This window comes from Pogona vitticeps, chromosome 5 (genome assembly GCF_051106095.1).
Source record: "Pogona vitticeps strain Pit_001003342236 chromosome 5, PviZW2.1, whole genome shotgun sequence".
NCBI classification, from domain to species: domain Eukaryota; kingdom Metazoa; phylum Chordata; class Lepidosauria; order Squamata; family Agamidae; genus Pogona; species Pogona vitticeps.
The window spans coordinates 43,885,251-43,906,457 of NC_135787.1; the positions used below are offsets into that span (position 1 = coordinate 43,885,251).

The 21,207-nt window shown below is 39.6% G+C and overlaps 1 protein-coding gene across 5 annotated transcripts in view; it reads left to right on the forward strand.

The window, feature by feature from the left end:
- DCLK2 (doublecortin like kinase 2) overlaps positions 1–21,207 on the forward strand; it is a 126,051-nt gene that overhangs the window by 70,903 nt on the left and 33,941 nt on the right. For all 5 annotated transcript variants that reach the window (XR_002299427.3, XR_002299428.3, XM_078394772.1 and 2 more), the window contains 2 exons: positions 6,512–6,606; positions 20,130–20,202. Coding sequence is in view for 3 of the 5 variants with exons in the window: in XM_078394772.1 (XP_078250898.1) it covers positions 6,512–6,606; positions 20,130–20,202 (168 nt within the window). In the remaining 2 variants the exon portion in view is untranslated. The remainder of the gene's footprint in view (positions 1–6,511; positions 6,607–20,129; positions 20,203–21,207) is intronic.

The window sequence follows — 21,207 nt, forward strand, 5'->3', positions numbered from 1 at the left end:
CGAGTTATAGCTCATCTTTTGACCCCATCAAAAATTGCAGTGAAATTGACAGTTCTTTAACTTTAGACCTAAACTTTTCTGATAAGAATTCCAGCATCCCCTGGAATGTGATTTTTATTCCACCTGAATTAGGAAGTCTACTCATAACCAGAACTTGTCATTTCTGCTTTGTTGCATTGCATTTTCCAAAGACTGGTATGGAATGGTTTTGTGCCAATATGTTATACTGGCTGTGGAAGGAGGTGAAATTATCCCAGTGGCAAAAAAAAAAAAAGTAGATTTTTTTTTGAGTCTATATTTTCTTCATGGTTCCTTTCTTTATTTTAAAAAGATGTGCATAGTAAGTGACTGAAATTTGGGACAAACATTTACAGTTGTGCAGGTGATAATGTCACAGAATGTCTCTATTGTAGGTCTAGTTCTGTGTACATTCTGCAACAAGACATAACTCTAGCAATAAATGTCCTGTCCTGGTGCATGTGGGTTAAATACAAGGCTAGTATAAGCTGAAATTATTACAGATGTATGTGCCTGTATTGTGCCTGCATGGTCTATGTTCATCAGACATGGTTCTCAGAAATTGAGTATGCTGTGCTGTTAGTTGTTCGGTGCAGGTGACTTGAACTTTTTAAAAATGGGTAAGTAATTCACAAGATAAAACCATGGTGCTTCATAAACATCACAGAAGAAAGATGGTTACTTGTAGGTCACTTTTGTGCAAACTTTACTGCAAGATAGTTGAATGTTAAGCTAAATTACTAGAAAGATATTTGCATTTGTTATGGTGGAATTTACAGCTCTTTTAAGTGCTGAGTAGAGTATCTGAGTTGGCTCTTGTCCTTATCTCTAGTAATGATGGCACTAAGAGTACCTCAGACTCTCCTCCAATAGCTCTAAGAGCAGAAGATATTCTTTTGGGTTCGGTAGCTCCTTTACTCCAGCTGTTCAGGGATTTTGAGTTTTCTTATTGCAGAATTATTTCAGAGGTAAAACTGGCTTCAAAGAAGCAATGTTTGAGGAATGTTAAAAATACCAAAGAAGTAAAAAAGAATATGTATAAACATATTAAGGTCAAAACACTTCTTTGCTACAGATGCTCGAGTCGCTGCTGAGCTGAACTTCAGCAGCACGGCTCGCCTTTGCCTCCCTCCCTGGATAGTGCGAGAGTTCTAGTCTCACAAGAAGGGCTTAGGAGGAGAGGGGGGAACATTAGGTTATTTAAGGCAGGGCTCCCCAACCTTGGGCCACCAGATGTTCTTGAACTTCAACTCCCAGAAGTCCTGGCCAGCAGAGGTAGTAGTGAAGGCTTCTGGGAGTTGTAGTCCAAGAACATCTGGAGGCCCAAGGTTGGGGACCACTGATTAAAGGGATGTTCCCCCCTTTCCCCACCCTCTTCCTTTCCTGGCACCCACCCATCTGCCCTTTATTCTAGTGTGAGTTCATCTGGCCGCCTATGGGGCCAGATAGGAATTTTTGAACCATATCCTGATTGGCATCTGGATGCAGGGATTTTTCGCCTATCCCACACTGGAACAGGTGCGCTGGCATGTTTAGAGGTGGAAAATTGGTCACACTGGCGGGTAGTGTGGATATAACAGGTTTTGTTGGTGAGTCTCATTGCAATCTCAAGTAAGCTATAGCCCATCTGACCTCCCAGCGCTATGGATCATGTGATTACAGTGCTTGGGGGGGAAGATGTGCTGGGGCCACACCCGGACCAACAGTCAACAAGGAGAAGCTGGCTTGAGGCCTGGGGGTGGTCAAATTGGGGTTGGCCGGGTTCTGGCTGTCTTTAAGACCACTTGGGGCCAGGGACTCGCCCATTATTTGCTTAAGGGGTCCTTTGAGACCTCTGTGCTCAAACCTGATTCCGCACTACGGCACGACCCCCCTTTGCCAAAGGATGGCAACATTAATTATGTTTAATAAAGTGTGGCCCGTGATTAACCCATACTTCTTATCTCGCGTCTTCATTCCGGGCTTGGGAGGGCAAAGCCTGTTTAGAGACAGCTGTGTGGAATATGTGTCTAGATATAAAACAGAATATATTTAATTTTCCTGTTTTCAGTAGATGCTAACCCCAACACCTTAGAATCTGATGCTTAAGGCTTGGGGAAAGGTGTTTCATATTAACAATTGGACTCCTAAATGATGAAGCACTATAAATAGGTTTCCTGTTTTAAAGGAGCTGGTGTGAGATAACATGATTTCTGAGCGAGTTTATCACTGCAGGCATTCACACAACGAAAACAGTGGTGCTTGTTAAATGAATGTTCTCTTATCCACTAGAGATATTCTTTACACAGCTGAAAAAAGTGTAGGTGGCAACTGCTGTTTCCATGGAAACTAGTGTCTTGCTGCCTGGCTCATTTTTCGCCCACTTAAAGAAACAGTATTTAACTGAATTCTATGTGAAAACAGTCTTGCTTTGGGGAACATCTTTTTTTTAAAATGCCTGTGAAGAAATACAGATTCAAAGAAGCATGAATCAGAGTGTTCACCAGACAGTCTTTCAAACGACCTAATACATGATACATAGAATCATAGAATAAATGGTGTTGGAAAGGCCCTACAAGGCCATCTTAAAGAATTAAATTTGTTTTAGTCACAGACCAATGCCAGCCATGTTAAAGAGTTTTTCCTGAAGCAGTTTAACAGATTTGGTGAAGAAAAAAAAGAGGGGGGGGGGACAAAAAACAGAAAACAAAACAAAAAAAGAAAATGCTTTAAATATAGAGGTGGGGAGAATAGCACAATTGACTGTTATCACTGAGGGAACCATGTAATCAGCCTGGCTAGAATTACAATTTACAGTATAATAAATAGAGGACAAACTGTCTAGGCAGAAAGACAGAGGGTTGGACAGTTTAGTTGGAAGATGTTCTGGGAGGTAGAAAAGCTAGTGTGGCTTAGAAAGGGGGGAAAGGTAGTATTTGTAATAAAGGGGGGATAAGACTCAGTAGACAGAGGAAGAGAAGGCTTAGGTTAAAATAAAGGAGATAGGGGATTAACAGGGCCAGATGAATGAAACTGCAATGGAAATACTCTTAGATTCCAAGATGAAGAAGCAGCAGTATTACTTAGCAGAGTGGAAAGAGAGAAAGAATGCAGATTTGAAAGGATATAAATCAGGGTTGCTAAGAAAGTAAGAATGAGTGCATTTCCCAAACCTTTTTGGAAGATTTGCATTCACTAAGCATCAAGTTGTGGCAGGAGGGGGAAGGGGAGGAGAAAATAGCATCTGAGATATCTGGCCAGACTTCTTCCGACATCTCTTGCTCTCTGTAATGAGGACAGACTCCACTGGAGATAAACATTCTGAGAAAGGGATGTGTGTTCTTAACATTTATCTTAGTACAGTGGTGCCCCACATAGCGACGATAATCCATTCCGGAAAAATCGTCGCTATCTGGATTTGTCGCTATGCGAAAAGAAAAAGCCCATAGGAATGCATTAAACCCCGTTCTATGGGCTTAAAACTCACCGTTATGCGGAAATCCTCCATACGGCCACCATTTTTGCTGCCCGGTATGCGAGGAATGGGCGCGAAAACACTGCGGGTGGCCATTTTTTTTCCAGCTGGCATTTTGGAACCACCGATCAGCTGTTTTTAAAACATCGCTATGCGAAAATTGGTAAGCAAAACAGCTTACCGATCATCGCAAAGCGATGTTTTACCATTTAAAACATCTCAATGTGATCGCTTTTGTGATCGCAAAAAATCCGTCGCTATGCGAATTCGTTGTTAACCGAGGCGCTCGTTAAGCGAGGCACCACTGTAAAAGGATTAGGTGGAATGAAGTAACTGCACTTCAGAATACATGCTAGTGTAACACTTTAAAGGTCTATGGGGCTATTTGCTTACTAGATGTATATTGATGAACCTTGCAAACACAATTTCACAAAATGAGGCTTTTCTTATTCACAATAATATAACAGAGAACATGAACAATTGTAACAACAGAAAAAGCTCCAATTTGTGCATCCAAGACCTTGGCAACAGCACCAATACAGAAGTTGCTGTAGAATTGCAAAGTTCAAGTATCCCTTTGAATTTAAATTCTGGCAAAAATCCAAGACGTTTTCCACAACTGGGTTGGGTGTCCTTAACATAGCAAAATCTGCCCCCCATGTGTAATCTTCAAAACCTGAAAATAAAATTATCAATACAGTTGTATGAAATTCATGAATTCACTGTATAGATTCACTCCTTCAACACAAACATATAGGAATTATATCTTGACCAAGTAGGCAAAGACCTAGTATTCTCAATGGCAACAGCAGCTCTGGCCTCTTCAGCTCTACCGCTCTTCCTGATTTAAGCCTCTTACTCACAGCCCTGCTCTTTTACTCCCACCTCTTTGAGCTGAACCAATATTTCATAACGGTTACACTAGCAATTCAGAGACAAGAGCTTTTGATATTTCCCTCAGCTGCTGTTTACCCTCCCCCTGCTAGTTGTTGAAGGGGGGGAGGTGATAGGCTCATGTTTGGAATTAATAGATTATGATTTTTCAGATTGTAAGGGTTCATTTACAAACTCAGCAATTCCCAAAATTCTTCTATATCGTTGTTAAAAAAAGATATGGATGAAACTTTAGTTGACAAACATATAGAGCTTAAAAATGAAGGGGGAAATAAAAAGTGAAATTGGATCAAAATGTTCACATAGGGCCCAAGGAATGGCAGTCTCTAAAACTGTTAGTAGTAAAGAAACAACTCTGAGGTCCGTTGGCCGTAAAGTCATAGCACTGGCATGTCCCATTAACAAGAAGATTCATGTGTTTTAAAAGTCTGCAGAAGGGGACCAGTTGACCAGTTCTTAAAGCCCAGCTACTGCTAAGAACCAGTAAAGTTTATGGAAGATCTAGCCCAGTGGTTCCCAATCTTGGGTCCCCAGAAGTTCTTGAACTCCCAGAAATCCTGGCCAGCATGGCTAGTGATTAAGGCTTCTGGTAGTTTTAGTTCAAGAATATCTGTGGACCCAAGGTTGGGAAGCACTGATCTAGCCAATTCTTTGGTTGTAGATGTGAGCTGTTATCTGATAAGAATGGGCAGGAAATAATTAGAAGTTGAGGTGTTGAAGTCTGAAGACCCCTTATAGCATACCCGCTGCTCGTTCTTCATCTTAAGAAACTGGTGCACTTTTAAGAGCTGCATGGAAAGAAATATTCGTCAAGAAGTAGTTTTCAACCATTAAAGCAGCACTGTAGTATGGAATTCTCATCTCTTAAACTCACACAAAATCTAAATGGTTTGGGCCCAAGCTATTTCAAGGCCTGCATCTCGCTTTGTGAGCTTGCTCACGTTTCAAGATAATAAAGAGAGGTATTTCTCCCAGTCCTTCCACCTTCACGGGTGTGTTTGGTGGGGACAGGAAGAGAGACTTCTCTGTTGCTACTCCACAGCTTTGAACTCCCTCTGACGGGAGGCCAGGCTGTCCCCATTTTTGCAAGCAGGCAATGACCTTTCTCTTCAGGCAAGCTTTCCCTGAGTAACTAGATGCCTAAGTGGGTGTTTTTTAAATGGATTGTTGTACCTTACTGCTTTGAATGAATTTTGGTGTTGCTTGTGTTTTTTGTATGGCATTTGTTTGATCCTTTTTAGTATTTGTATACTCACTTTTGTTAGCTTTCATATTGTCTCTCAATGATGTAAGCTGCCTTGATCCTTTTAAGGAGAAAGGCAGGGTAAAAATGTTTTAAATAAATAATAAATAAATATTAGAAATGCACCAAGAAATCCAAAGGTGACATGGACATTCAAGATGTGGATCTGATAAAGAGGATCCTGTTACTAGAGCCTAGTGGTGCAGTGGTTAAACTGCTGTACTGCAGCTAAAACTGTGCTCACGACCTGGGGTTCAATGCCAGGTAGCTGGCTCAAGGTTAACTCAGCCTTCTAATCCTTCCGAGTTGGTAAAATGAGTACCCAGCTTGCTGGGGAGGGGGCAATGTGTAGCCTGCATAATTAACTTGTGCTTGAAGCGCTATGGGGCGGTATATAAGCAGCACGCTTTGCTTTGCTTTGCTTTTACTTTGCTGGAGATTTTTGGAAGCTGCAAATAACTGGCCAGGTAGAGCTAGTGCAGTAGAAAAATGGTTGTCATTTTTCTTTTTTTCTTTTCTTGTATGCCAGAAAAGGCCCAAGAAGGAAATGAATCATGGAAAGCAAAGAATTAAGAAAAGAGGAGTGATGGGAAGAAAAAGTGCTGGGGAAGGCAGATTTCAGCTCTTGATCTGTATTGTCCTTCTTAAGATAATTCCTGGACTGTGGTTTTTATGTATTGCCAATGGGCTAGATTCAAACTGCTGACATTTAATGTATATGGTTGGGGTTTTATATAAAATGAATGCATTGTATCATAGCAGGATACTCTACTTTTAAGAAAAAATATAATAATTCCTCTACAGAGGAAAGGTGGGATAGAAAATAACTAACTAAATAAGTACATTTTACATATATCTTCAGTTTTAATTTCAATTCTTTTTGCCTTGGTTATTCTCATTAGTCAACGGAGCTACAAGCAGCCAGATTTCCACTCCTAAATCAACAAAATCTTCTAGCTCTTCTCCAACAAGCCCAGGAAGTTTTCGGGGGCTTAAGGTATGTTTTTACTAGTTTTTTTTTACTTTCAACTTATAGATCTACTACTACTTTGAAATATTTATATTTATTTATTTATTTTATATCCCGCCTATCTAGTCAATTAAGACCACTCTAGGCGGCTTTGACTTTGAGGTTGCAGATGTATGCTAGTTTAATACTGTAGAAGAAGAGGCATTTTATAATCCATTGAAATGTATAGTACGGTACATGGAAATAATTACAGAGGTTTAGGTAGAAAATGCTGTAATAAACAAAATAATGTGCTATAACTTCTGTTTTCTTCACTGGCTAATACTGTATGTGTTCAGTACTTAGAGACGTTTTGTTAGTCCCCTCAATAAGCTCTATATTGTTGTTTATTTTTAATTAGTTAATTATACCATTTATTTATTTATAAATACTGTACACACCTGGTAGCTTATAGGTTCTGAAAACAAGAGGAACATAAAGTATAATAAGTTAAAATATAATAAAACCAAGTCCAAAAAATAGAAATTGTAAATATGTCTCAACTAGAAAAAATATATACAATGTTATATATTCCATTTGACTTCTTTCATTCAGTGGACACCTTAAAGGCAATATTTTAAAGAATTAGCTTTGTAAGTCCATGTTGGTGTGTATGCCATTACTTGATATATCATTAAAGATGATCAGTTAAGAAAAAAATATGTCAATGTTAAAATTCAGAATGTTGATGGTGTCTTCTAAATGATGTATTGTGTTTCTGTAGAATGCAGATGTTTGGATATAGGCTGCAGCTGTGCTTTGTTCATTTGGGATCTGAGTAATCTTAACTGATATATCTGAACTAGAACACAGTTTATAACAATACTTGTGTCTGTATCTGGAATGTATTCCCAACACTCATGTTTCTGGGAAGCTGTCCAAGAGAAATTTATGCAGTCCAAGAAATTAACCTCCCAAATAGAACCATTGTGGTTTAGATGTCACCAAACTGACAGATACTCTGTAGCTGCTGCAATTGTATTGTATTTTTGTTCACTTGTCCAAGGGAAATTAATTTCTTCATTTTGTGGCATTTCTCTTTTGTTCTTTGCTTAAAAGGTTTCCATAGGATTGGTTTTTTGTTTAGGTTAATTTTATATTTTATGTTGATTTCCTTGAATTATGTTCAGGGTGCATTTTGATTTCACTAGCCTATTTTGTTTGTGTTCATTGACTGCAGTCTCAGGAAGATTCAGACTTTGCTCAATTTTTCCAGCATAGCATGATGTAACAATTGAAGGACTTTCCGGATGGCAGGGTAGTTTGTTAGTTCATTGCAGTTAACATGACAAAAAGTCTTGAGGCACCTTAATACCTTTGGGTAGAGTGGGCGGCATATTAAATAAATAAATAAATAAATAAATAAATAAATAAATAAATAAATAAATAAATAAATAAATAAATAAATAGGGGCTTTGAGGCTGTTGCGGAAACTACAGGTGGTGCAGAAAGCGACGGCCAGACTTCTCAGTGGTGTGAAAAGATATCAACATATTTCGCCCACTCTGGCCGCATTGCATTGGCTGCCCATCCGTTTCCGCATCGACTTCAAAGTGTTGATGCTTACTTATAAAGCCCTAAACGGCTTAGGGCCTCGTTACTTGGCGGAACGCCTACTCCCACCAAGTTCTACCCGTGTCACTCGTGCGAGTCAGGAGGTAAGGCTGAGGAGCCTAACGCCGAGGGAGGCCCGGAAAGAAAAGACAAGAAATAGGGCCTTCTCGGCGGTGGCTCTTCGCCTCTGGAATAACCTTCCCCCTGACATTCGCGCGGCTCCCTCACTGGGTAATTTTAAAAAACAACTAAAAACATTGATGTATCGGCAGGCCTTCCCGTTTATCAACTCCTGATCCCCCTTTCCTTCTATTCCCTAGTTCCCACCTTGTCGCAACTTTTTTTTTTGGTATAATTATTTTAACTGTATTGTCGCTGTTTTTATTGTTGTAAGCCGCCTAGAGTAATCTTAATTGATTAGATAGGCGGGATATAAAATAAATAAATAAATAAATAAATAAATAAATAAATAAATAAATAAATAAATAAATAAATAAATAAATAAATAAATAAATAAATACTGTATTAACAAGTTTTATTTGGCACAAATAAAGAGGTACTCCTCTTCAGGTACCTAAAGTAGCCACAATGAAAGTGTCAGAAGTGCAAAATGCAGTGCTTAGTTCATTCAGTGTAACAGGTCTGATGCTCCCTAGGCCATGTATCCTGCATTGCAAAGAGAGTTGTCTCGATTTCTCAGTGAGCCATGTGAAATTTGTATATAGCAGAACTTTTGTTTTTCAGTTCCTCCTTCATCCACTAGCAATTTTGTACTCAGATTCTAACAAAGTTTGTAAGTGATGATTTGTTTAAAATCCTCTTTTGTTGCTTGTACCTACTGCACTTTTGAGATATTCACAAGGAGACTTCTTTTCAATTACATTGAAAATGTGGTTTTAGTTTTTATATACCAAACCATACTAATCAATAGAGAGGTACCATTCAGATTTTTTGGATCCCAACTCCTAGAATTTTCCACTTGACAGACCCACACATACAGACATCTAAATTTCAAGCTAGAACCTGGAAAAGGTTCTAGCTTGAAGGTTTCGTGGCCTAGCTCCAGCCTTTCTTCATGCTAAAACCTTACTGGGTCAGCTCTCTTTTTAAAAAGGAAGCTACAGTGGAGCTGACCATGAAGACTTTGGGCTAAGATCTTCTCCAGATGAGTGTAGGTTCTGTGATTGAAGAATTCTTGGAGTTGGGACTCCAAAAGTACATCCCTACTAATCAGCAGAGCTTGGAAACATTACAGTTATAATTGGCTAAGAGATTCTGAAGGTTGTAGTCTAAGAACAATAATATTTCCAAGCTCTGCTGATTAGGTGTGTGCCTCTTTGCCAGTTGCTAGAAGGTTCTCGTACTGTACTGTTTAAAAGGACTGGCTTTATATAACACATGAATGTATGCCTAGGGGATTTGCTGTTTCGTATCTCTGATGCTCACTGGAAGAATGCTGCATTTTCTAACATATCTGCACCCACATAATAGACTTCACAAGAAAGCCCACCTAACGTGAGAAGAAAATCATCAGCTATAATCACTAGAGCTGTTTTGTTATTCAGTGCAAATGCTGGATTTGCTGACTCATCCAAAAACATGGCAACGAAGCCAATATAATTATATCCAGAACAATACAGGACAATGTTCTTTTGACTCCACTGAAAGCAGAAGGCAGTCAATTAGAAACTATATAATGCTTGCTTGTTTTTTGATTGGATCCTGCTGTACTCATATCAGTTCTGAAATTCATTTATGGCAAGGGCAGTACGTAATTTGGTAGCCCCAGGAACTTCGGTTTTTATATATATATATATATATATATATGACGTCATTACCCAGTTGACGTACAAAGCTCTTCTGTGGCTTGGATGATTTAATTCATTTCAGAAAGAGCTGTACTATTCATCTCTTCACTACATTTAAACTCTAAAATGTTAGGATCCAAGTGCTTAGAGCAGCACCTCTGACACTTATTAACCTAACCCCGAATTAATGGTTATCAGGAAAGCTTTTCTTCAGTAACTTGAGTTAGTAGAGAAGGACTCTTTCTAATAGTGAGAAAACTGTATGGCAAGGAATGAATGAAGTGACATAATGATCAGAATCCTGTTGCTTACTGTAGTGAATCACATTAGAGTAGGCCCACTGAATATATGGGGATTTGGTGAGTCAACTCCTCCATGAATCAAATGTTCTGATTCTAAATGTGACTTACTGTGCTAAAATAAGTCACAACTAGAGTAGGCCCATTAGAAACAATGGAACTTATGCCACATTGTGCCTCACTACGTTAAACAACAGGGATTTCGGCCATAACCTTCATGATCATCCTGTTTATTTTTTGTGAGAATGCTTGTTTTGGTACAGACCTGTGCTTTCAAATGAGAAGTTGAAAAGTTTTTGGCACTGACTTTCCCAGAATCCCTCAGCCCCAGATTAAATTACTGAACTGAATGTAAATATAGCTCAGTGTCCTGACATCATAAAATTGTAATCAGTCTTGACTCTCTTGTTCCTGAGTTTGATGCAAAGAAATATCACCTGGAAAACTTGTGCTGGATTTGGCAGAGAAACCCTCAGGATCATAAACAAATGCACAGTTGCCCGTTGTAATCATATTTGCATAATTTTCTGGTAAGACAATTTCTGTGTTTCCTAAAAGGTAAACACCAGGCTATCTGGTTATTGTTGCATTTTGCTGTTTTGATCATGGAACTCCTGTTGGATGTTTTCAGTATGTGTTAGTATCCTGGGAAACCTTTTAATAAAACATGATTTACATAGTTAATATTGCCACCATTACCGGTGAAAGGGCATAAAATATTCTGCTACACTGTAGAGAGAGAAAGTGTTGACCTTGCATTTTTCTAGTACTTTTTGACAAATCCAAAGGTTAGGTTAGAGGCTTATTTTAAACATTCTGTGACAAGTGGTGGAAGTTTATACAGTAATCCTTTAAATGGGAATAGAGTGAAGAGCAATCCCCTTCATGGATTGCTGCCTTGTCGTGGCGAAGGGTTTTGAGTGATTCAGAGAAGCTATGGACTATGCCGTGCAGGGACACCCAAGATGGACAGGTCATAGTGGAGAGTTCTGACTAAACGCGATCCACCTGGAGCAGGCAGTAGCAAGCCACTCCAGTATCTTTGCCAAGAAAACTCCATGGACAGAAACAAAAGGCTAAAAGATATGACGCTGGAAGATGAACCTCTCAGGTTGGAAGGCGTCTGTGACGTTTACCACGTGGCCCCTGCTTGTTTCCCCGAACAAAGGGCTCACGCTATGTCATCCCACGCAGATACCAATTGTGATGTTCTCTCTTTTCCTCACTGCCACCAGTGGATTTCACTTTATCCACAATACATAAAGAACTTCAATCAGACACTTGTCTGGTTACTGCAAACAGAACTTATTTATTGAATTGTATTAAATTAACTCAGAATCACAGATGTTCTTTATTCAGTGCATACAATCAAATCATTAAAATATCATATATCTCGCCACATAACTGATCACCACCTGCTCTATTTACCTTGACCAGCTTTTCTCTATTAGTATCTGTTCTCACAATCTCCCTGACTATCTCTCTCTCTCTGCAAATTCTCTATATCCCCTTCAAATTCTCTATTTCTCCTCTTCATCTCTTCTGCCAAACCTTCTTATATCCACTGACTCCGCTGCTCCACTCTTCTCATAGGCTCATGCAAATGAGATCCAGACTATGAGTGACAGGAGTGATCTCATAGGCTCATGCAAATGAGATCCAGACTATGAGTGACAGGAGTGATGTGAGGCAACCATCTCTATGTGGGCCTCCCTTTGAAGCTGATGCGGAAACTTCAGGTGGTGCAGAACGCGGCGGCCAGACTCCTCACTGGAGTGAGAAAACATCATCATATCTCCCCTATTCTGGCCAAGCTGCATTGGCTGCCCATCCGTTTCTGCATCGACTTCAAAGTGTTAATGCTCACATACAAGGCCCTAAACTGTTTAGGACCTCGATATTTGGCAGAATGCCTGCTCCCACCTAGATCTACCCGGATCACCCGCATGAGCCAGGAGGTGAGGCTGAGGAGCCTAACGCCAAGAGAGGCCCGGAAGGAAAGAACACGAAATCGGGCCTTCTCGGCGGTGGCTCCTCACCTCTAGAATAACCTTCCTCCAGCGATTCGTGTGGCCCCTACGCTGGGCATATTTAAGAATCAACTAAAAACATGGTTATACGTTCAGGTCTTCCCTCCTGTCAATACTTAATTTCTTTTCTCTTTTCATTTATTATTTGTTCTATTATATGGGGTGTTGTTTATCTGATATATTTTTATGCTTCACTGTATACTTTTTATGGAAGCCGCTCAGAGTGGTTGATTTGACCAGATGAGCGGGGTATAAATCAAATAAATAAATAAATAAATCACAACATACAACATCCTACTGAGGAAAAGCAGAGGACAAGTATGAGTAGCTCCAGAGCGAATGAAGTGGATGGGCCAAAGCTGAAAGGACACTCAGCTGCGGATGCACCTGGAAGTGAAAGGAAAGTCCAGTGCTGCAAAGAAAAATACTGCATAGGAACCTGGAATGTAAGATCTATGAACTTTGTTAAGCTGAACATGGTCAAACAAGAAATGGCAAGAATAAACATTAACATCCTGGGCGTCAGTGAACTAAAATGGATGGGAATAGGTGAATTCAATTCAGACAATTATCATATCTACTATTGTGGGCAAGAATCCCCTAGAAGAAATGGAGCAGCCCTCATAGTCAACAAAAGAGTGGGAAAAGCTGTACTGGGATAGAATCTCAAAAATGATAGAATGATTTCAATACGAATCCAAGGCAGACCTTTCAGCATCACAGTTAATCCAAGTTTATGCACCAATCACCAATCCTGAAGAGGCTGAAATTGACCAATTCTATGAAGACTTACAACACCTTCTAGAACAGACACCAAAGAAAGATGTTCCTGTCATTATGGGGGACTGGAATGCTAAAACAGAGAGTCAGGAGATAAAAGGAACAACAGGTAAGTTTGGCCTTGGAGTTCAAAACGAAGCAGGGCAAAGGATAATAGAGTTTTGTCAAGAGAACAAGCTGGTCATCACAAACACTCTTTTCCAGCAACACAGGAGGCAACTACACATGGACATCGCCAGATGGGCAATACTGAAATCAGATTGATTATATATATGATTTTATATTTGTCCCTTCATTCCCTATCTGCTTATGCCCCCCACAGATCAGCTGTTCCTCGGGGGCATAAGCAGAGAGGGGTTTTCCCTTCGGACAGCTTGCTAAATCCTGCCCAAAGGGAATCCCACCCGTGGGGCTGGGGAATGGCTTGATTCCTCTTTCATCCTCTTCCTATGCCCCTGCAGCATAAGAAGAGGAGGGAAGGGATCAAAGGGATCCCTAGCCGCTGTAGGATCGCTTTGATCCCTGCTTTCCCTCTTCTTGCTACACCCCGCAGGGCTTAGCAAGAAGAGGGGGGAAGTGATCAAAGCAGTCCCGCAGCCGCGACTGCACAATCACTTTGATCCCTGCTTTTCCTTCCCTTGCTATGTCCCAGGGTATAGCAAGAGGAAGGAAGCGGGGGGAAATGACCCAACAAATGATGAATTGATTCCTTGTTCGTCAGGTCACTGGGGGGCAATTCATCATCCGTGGGTCATCAAGTGGGTTGCGCTTCGTCCCAATCTCTAATAGTGATGGTATTTTCCTTGGATTATTTTTTATTTGGTTGTATGATTTGTTTCATTTTCTTCAAACCATCCCAAGTAGTGATTTCACTAAGTCGGGCAGTCTGTAAGCTTTATGAATAAATAAATTAATAATAAATAATCCTCTACCCTCCAGTTCCTTATGCACACCTCAAACCTGCTTCATAAAGGAGTTCTTCTAGAATTAGTTCTTGGGTGGTGCAAGGGACTGCTGAGAGACTGGGAAGGGAGAAACATTTCTCTACACTAGCAGACAGGCTGGCATTTGTAAGATGGGGTTATTGTACTAAATTGATGGCTTGATGCCTCATTTCTGTCGTTTGCTAATATTTTATTTAACATAACAGACCCAGTATAAAGTACTTCCATGTTGATCATCGGTAGCTCTGGTTGCAATCAAACTGCACAACATTAAATGATTTGATTTTCCAGAATTTGTAAAGATGTAATTGTGGTAGGACTGGATAAGAATTAATATCATGTTAGATAATTTTAAAAACTGCTTTCTATGGGTTGGATTCAGGCTTATACAGTGGTGCCTCGCATTACAACGTTAATTCGTTCCAGCGAAATCGCTGTAGAACAAAAACGTAATGCGAAAATAAAAAGCACATTGAAACGCATTGAAACACATTCAATGCATTCCAATGGGCTGGAAACTCACAGTCCAGCGAAGATCCTCCATAGGGTGGCCATTTTCAATGGCTATCTTGCGAGGAATCTGTCCCAGAAAACAGCAGGGAGCCATTTTATTTACCCGGTGGCCATTTTGAAACTGCCAATCAGCTGTCGGAAAATTGTCATTTTGTGAAGAATCGGTTCCCGAAGCAGGGAACTGATCATCGCAAAGTGAAAAAAACCCATTCAGACCATCGTTTTGCGATCGCAATTGAGATCACAAAAAGATTGTCGTAATGCGGTTTCGTCATAATGCAGGGCAATCGTAAAGCAAGACACCACTGTACATGCTTAGGGTAAAGCCATTGAAATCAGTGGGATCACTTTGATTCTAGTCAGTTTACTGAAAGCATGATTAAACCTGGCCCCAAAACATAACGTTATCTAGATTTTTTTCTTATTAAACTTTTGGTTTTAAAGCCACATAGTTATTTAAACTATGTCTTTAGTTCCTTATTTTCCACCAGACATTTATTTTCTTCACAATCTTAATACATACCTTTCTTAATTCTTATTTTATATCCATATTAACCATCTGCTTTACTTTGTTTTTACTTCTGTTGAAAGCAGTTCTACGTCTAATTTAAACCTAAGTTACTTGGTACAGGTTTGGAATCTTCCTTCCATTTCTCTCTAAGATAACTCTACTTTCCCCCAATGAAATTCATGCTCCATTTTATTCTTTCCTTTCAATGAGTCTCTTAGTTTGTCCATTAATATTAGTTCCTGTAATTTTATTAAACAATCCTCCACAGAAGGTTCCACCTTGTCTTTCCATTGTTTTGCCACTTGAATTCTGGCTGCACCTAATATGTATAAACAATTTTTTGTCTCTTTTCTCGAGTTTAACTTTACCATATGGAACAAATAAGTTTAAACTATGATGTGAATCTTAACAGCCTCTCATTCTTGGCAAGAAATGAAGGGGGGGTAACCTCCCTCTTTTCTTGAAGCAAACGTTCTCTATGTGAGTTTGTTTTTCTGAGAAATAGTGTTGGAAATCTCACAGGATTTCTCAGATAGTTGTGGTCAGACTTTGCAAAAGAAGCAAACAATTTGCAAAGAATTGTTACAATTCTTATACAAAATGGCATAGAATCCCTAGAGAGGGCCTTGGCCTATTCAAAATGTTGTTTCTGCAAACAAACTGGCAAAAACTGCAACAAATAGAAATAAATCAATGGCAATTTGCCATAAAGGCTTATGCAATTCCTCTTAATCGCAGATAAATAATCACTAGAGTTCTTTGGGTCACTGAGGATTAAATACTGCTTTTGATGTTGTTTCTGGATATGTCACCAGATTACATTGTACTGTACTCTCTTATTCTGGTTACATTATTGTGATGACTAAGATCTGTGGATGTATCCCATGAAGCTCATAAAGGTTTGCTATTGTACTTAAATCTTCCTTTTTATTACATTGAATAAAAAGATGACATTCTGGTTAAACATAATAAATCAGTAAATGAAAGACAGTCTCCTCTTATCCACTACTGGTACAGAAAACAGTTCTTTGGGTTCCATTACCTTTTATACAGTGTTAGCTTCTAATTCTTATAATGGCCATGTCCATACTATGTAGATCCACTCATTTATATGAAAATGAGAAATGCGGGGCAATAATCTGTTCTTTAAACCGTCTTAGAAGGAATACTTTAGAGGCATGCATTCAGATTTGGAAATATTCAGAATTCACTGAATAATGCCATATCTAGATAGTTCCAAATCTATCTGAATTCAAATGTGATAGTTTTGAATATCTTTAATAATAATTCAAAACATTTGGAATCCAGTTTACTGGATTCTGCTTACTAGAGGAAGAAGTAAAAGTAAAACCTATTTCTGAACCATACTAGAATAATTTCTTGAGAAATAAAATGCAAAGATACTCTGGCACCTAGAGTAATGTGTGTGGCAGAGAGAACTCAGTGTCTCCTGATTGGTGTTACCATAGGCTTCCTAAGGAAGTGGGGTTGGGGCGAGAGCAAAAACAGTAAATGATATCTGTCTACATCAATGAAATCTAGAAGCAGGCGTAGACACCAGAAATTATTTTTTCACATTGGTTCTTTCCAATTGAAAGGTGGGCATAGCTGCTTATAAATCCCCTCAGCATTTGCTGTTAGATTATGCGCTGGTGCAAGCCAACACTGCAGCTATTTTCTCTGTGTCTTTTTATGAACTCTCAACTTGCATGAACATTCTCTACATCTCGTTATATATTGTTTATTTAATATAGTTAAGAAGATGATTTAGGACTTGTGAATTCATACTTTAATACATTCTAAAATCTAAAGTCACAGGGAAATACTATATTAGGTTAGAGGTATATCAGGCAGATTTAAGGAAGTCGATTTGGTGGACAGAGTGCCTGAAGAATTTTGGATAGAGACTCTTAACATTGTACAGGAGGCAGCAACAAAAACCACCCCAAAGAAAAGGAAATGCAAGAAAGCAAAGTGGCTGTCCAACGAGGCCTTACAAATAGCAGAGAGGAGAAGGGAAACAAAATGCAAGGGAGATAGGGAAAGCTACAGAAAATTGAATGCAGACTTCCAAAGAATAGCAAGGAGAGACAAGAGGGCCTTCTTAAATGAACAATGCAAAGAAATAAAGGAAAATAACAGAAAAGGAAAAACCAGAGATCTGTTCAGGAAAATTGGAGATATTAGAGGAACATTTTGTGCAAAGATGAACATGATAAAGGACAAAAATGGGAGGGACCTAACAGAAGCAGAAGACATCAAGAAGATGTCTATACCATACAACTCCTCATATTCAAGCCTCCATTCTGATCAAATCTCTCCTGTGCAAAGTAGCATGATGGCTGGCTGGAACTCCTCTTCAAATATATACAGATCTGACATGGGGGAAAAAGAAACTGAGGTGATTCAGGTAGGCACTATTTCAGAAGCATGTGATCCTGAAATCACCCCTGCCTCTCAAGCTGCACTTGCCCCACCAGTTGCTAGAACTAGTAATGATGGACACACAGCCAAAAACTAGAAGGCCCAATAATCTGGAAGCATTTTCAACAGTGTGCAATAGATGCTAGCATGGCTGAGTGCATGCATTGCAAGAAGGAGCTCAAGCATGGATGGGACGTGGACTACCCCTCCAATAGTAGCATGCTCGGCCACCAACAGACTCAGCACAGGGCATTGCTGCAGGCAAATGCACTGCTACTATGGGGGCAAGTGACTTACTTATTGTGAAGGGGCATAGTCATTAGAGGGCAGAGGTTGAGCTACCAGTCCAAGAAAGCAAGGAGCTAGATGGGCAAATAGCAAGAGGCACCAGACCCTCGTCTCAAGAATACGTTCCAGGCTACCCTGTAGGAGCTTGGAGGTGTGCAGGAAAAAGCCTTCTGCAAATGTAAAAATGCTAGGACTACTCATTGTTTAGGGGAGGTGATAGCCCTGGAGAACTAACCATTGTTTCTGGTGGAGAACTCAGGGAAACCTTTTAAAAAGTTTTGCCTGTTTGTGTTTATTTTTTAAAGGAGAAAATAATCACTATATAGTATTCATATTGAGTTTCAAAGTGTTTAGATATCTGGAAATAGTGAATTTTAAAAATTCTGAATCTGTATCTTAAGGGCTATAATTCCAAGCCCACAGAATACTTCTCTTGTTCACCAATAGCAAGAGACAGAAAATTTCAAGAAAGTTTTGAAGCCATGGGGAAAACAGAGAGATTTGGAAATGGAAAGATACATGGGTGTTTTTAGCATCGTTGACAAATCTAAAGTAACTTTGCTACATGAAGAACATAAAATAAATCATGTATACCTCAGTTTATTTCAGTATGTAATATGATTACCTCTTTGAAAATATGAGCAATGCAGGATCTCTTTTTCCAGCAGGCAGAAGGTTAGGTTTGAAATAAGACATAAATAAGCATGATAGTAAAAGAAAGTAAGTTACTGTTATTTTATGTGCCATCAAGTTAGAATTGGGTTATAGTGTTCTTAATAGGGCTTTGAAGGTGATGTTTTTAAGCAATGGTTGTACCAGTTCCACCCTCAACGCCAACCCCACATGAGTTCCCATGACTTAGTGGCTAAGTTTTTATTTTCAGCTATGAGAATTTGCAAAACGCTATAGCAAGATTTTATACTATACCATGTATTTATTCTATATATTTATCTTTGTATAATCGGTTCTATGGCCGCATAATAAAACTTTTAAGTTTTGAGACTGAGTGGGTCTTGGTATATCCTTTTATCCATTACACCACAGTGGGTACATAAGAATGGTACTAAATACTGTATTCTGAATTTAATCCTCTTCATAATGTTAAGTAAAAACACAGAAAGTATTTATTTCCATAAAAGAGCTAAGAAAAAGTTGTGTATGTTGGGAATCACTGAATACTACTTTTGCTTTTTGAGGCCCATCTTCTTTTCCTTGTATCTTGTTCTGGGTTTTTTGTTGTTGTTGTCTTTATTAATGGAACTCAATGTTTTCCTAGAGTGAGACATGTTTGTCTGCCCTTTCACAAGTCAGTTTATATATTGATTTGTTGTGTTTTCCAATAGGGCAGTTTCTTTCACATGCTGCAGAAGATAGACAGTTCTGATGTAGGTGAAAAGTAAGAATCAGAGGATATGCCATGCTGATACCTTGCCACTGTGTTGCAAGAGGAATATACTTGGCAGAATCCAGAATATATTCCTCAATCAAATGCTTGAAGATGATCTGTCTTCTGCAGCATTTGGAAGATCCTTTCCAATATTAATTCCTAATTAATTCTTCAAAATCATTTGGAGAGTGAAAGACCACATGGGCAGCTTGGCCAAAAGCCATATGGGCTGATTCCATTGTTTGTGCCATTACTGGCAGCTCCCTAGCTCTTCATCTTCCTAAAAACCTGATGCAGAGGGCTGTCCAACCTTCCAAAACAAGTATCTTAGAGCAGCAGTCCCCAAACTTTTTGGGGCCATGGACCGGCTGGGGGGAGTGAGCTTCATGCCCGGGGGGCACAACCCCACACTCTCGTGGTGGGTGTGTTGTGCTCACACAGGGGGTGTTGCGCTTGTGCGCATGTGTGCAGTGACCCCCGCAAACGCAACACCCCCACGAGTGCAATACCCCGCGAGTGTGACACCCTCCTGCATGAGCGTGACACGCCCACTGCACAAGCGCGACACACCCACTACGCGTGCGTGCGGGAGGGTGGAGATACGTGTACACGGCCCAGTTCCGGCAAGCCCACAGACTGGCACTGGGCCGCAGATCGGGGGTTGATGACCCCTGTCTTAAAGATGCAGCGGGGGAAGGGAGGTCCTCAATTCTGATGGAAACATTGCACTGAGCTTTAAATACATACAGTATTTGTGTCCTGGCCTTTGTCTTAATTAGTTTTTTTTTCATTCCAAAACAAAGTATTTCCTAATCTTAAGGGTTTTTTTGTTTTGTAAAGTCGGCTTTTGGCAAGTGATTCCATGAAATACTACTTCACAGTGTGGCTATTGAACATTTTCATTAGTTTCCCTGTGTAATTGCTCGGTAGTTTCTCTGCCTGTTGCAGAATTATCTTTGTTGTCTTTTCATAGATTCCACCACATTGTGGGTCTGCTTCCAATGTGAATGGTGTGCCTGAACTTTCTCCTTGCCTGAGTCCTGAAGGTAAAAACATTTTTAATACTGTGTTACCAGCATGTTGGTGTTCTTTAGTCATAAATGTCTGTTCTGGAGACAAAACTGCAGCCTAGAAACGTTGTGTTGCCTTCATATATTCTAATTAGTAGTTCTGGGTGTGGATCAGGTTCAGAGGCAGAGACACCAGCAGTAATTTCTACCACTGCGGAAGTCCAGCAAACCTGTTTAGGATAAAGAGAAAGTCTAATCTAGTGAATTCTCTCTGATCTCCAGTGCAAGTGCCATAACAGAGGAATAGCTGGAGTAGGGCTGAGTTTGGCTATGGCACCTTATATTATAAACTTCTCCAAAAACTTGAGAAGTTACTTTTTTGATTTACAGTTCCCAGAGTTCCTCAACCGGCATGGTTACTTTGATGGCTGTCATTCTCAAGGAAATGTATTCCAGGGAGTAATTTTTCTAAGGTCTGGCTTAAAATGAGAAACAATTAAGTTAGAATATTATTCTTTTCATAATTATAGAATAATCATGTGCCATCAATCTGTTCTGATTCATGGCAGTCCCTTCTAGGGACAGAGTACACAGAAGTGATTTACCATTCCACTCACTTATGGGCATCCTAGAATTGTGCAGCTGGCCCAAGACTGTACAGGTGGGGTCTTCTCTAGGGAGTCACATTGAGAAATTGAACTCCCAACTTCTTGTTCTGCAACCAGATGCCCAGTGCATTGAACTATCCAGCCATCTGCTCTCCTATATTCATAAGAGTGGTTAAAAGATGAATGTATCATAATACTAGATTTTTCAGGAAAAACGTCAGCAGGGACATCTTTGCCAAGATAAAATTTTTACAAGATAAAGTTTACCAAAGATCTAGTTAGCTCCTCAATGAACATTTGAAGTTGTCATGAGTTTTTAAGATCATAAGAGGAACTCAAAATATTAGTCTCCACTTATATAGGAACAGCTTTATAATATTTCATACATGATCCATTGATCCACGCTATCTGACAAAATTATTCTCCCATATGA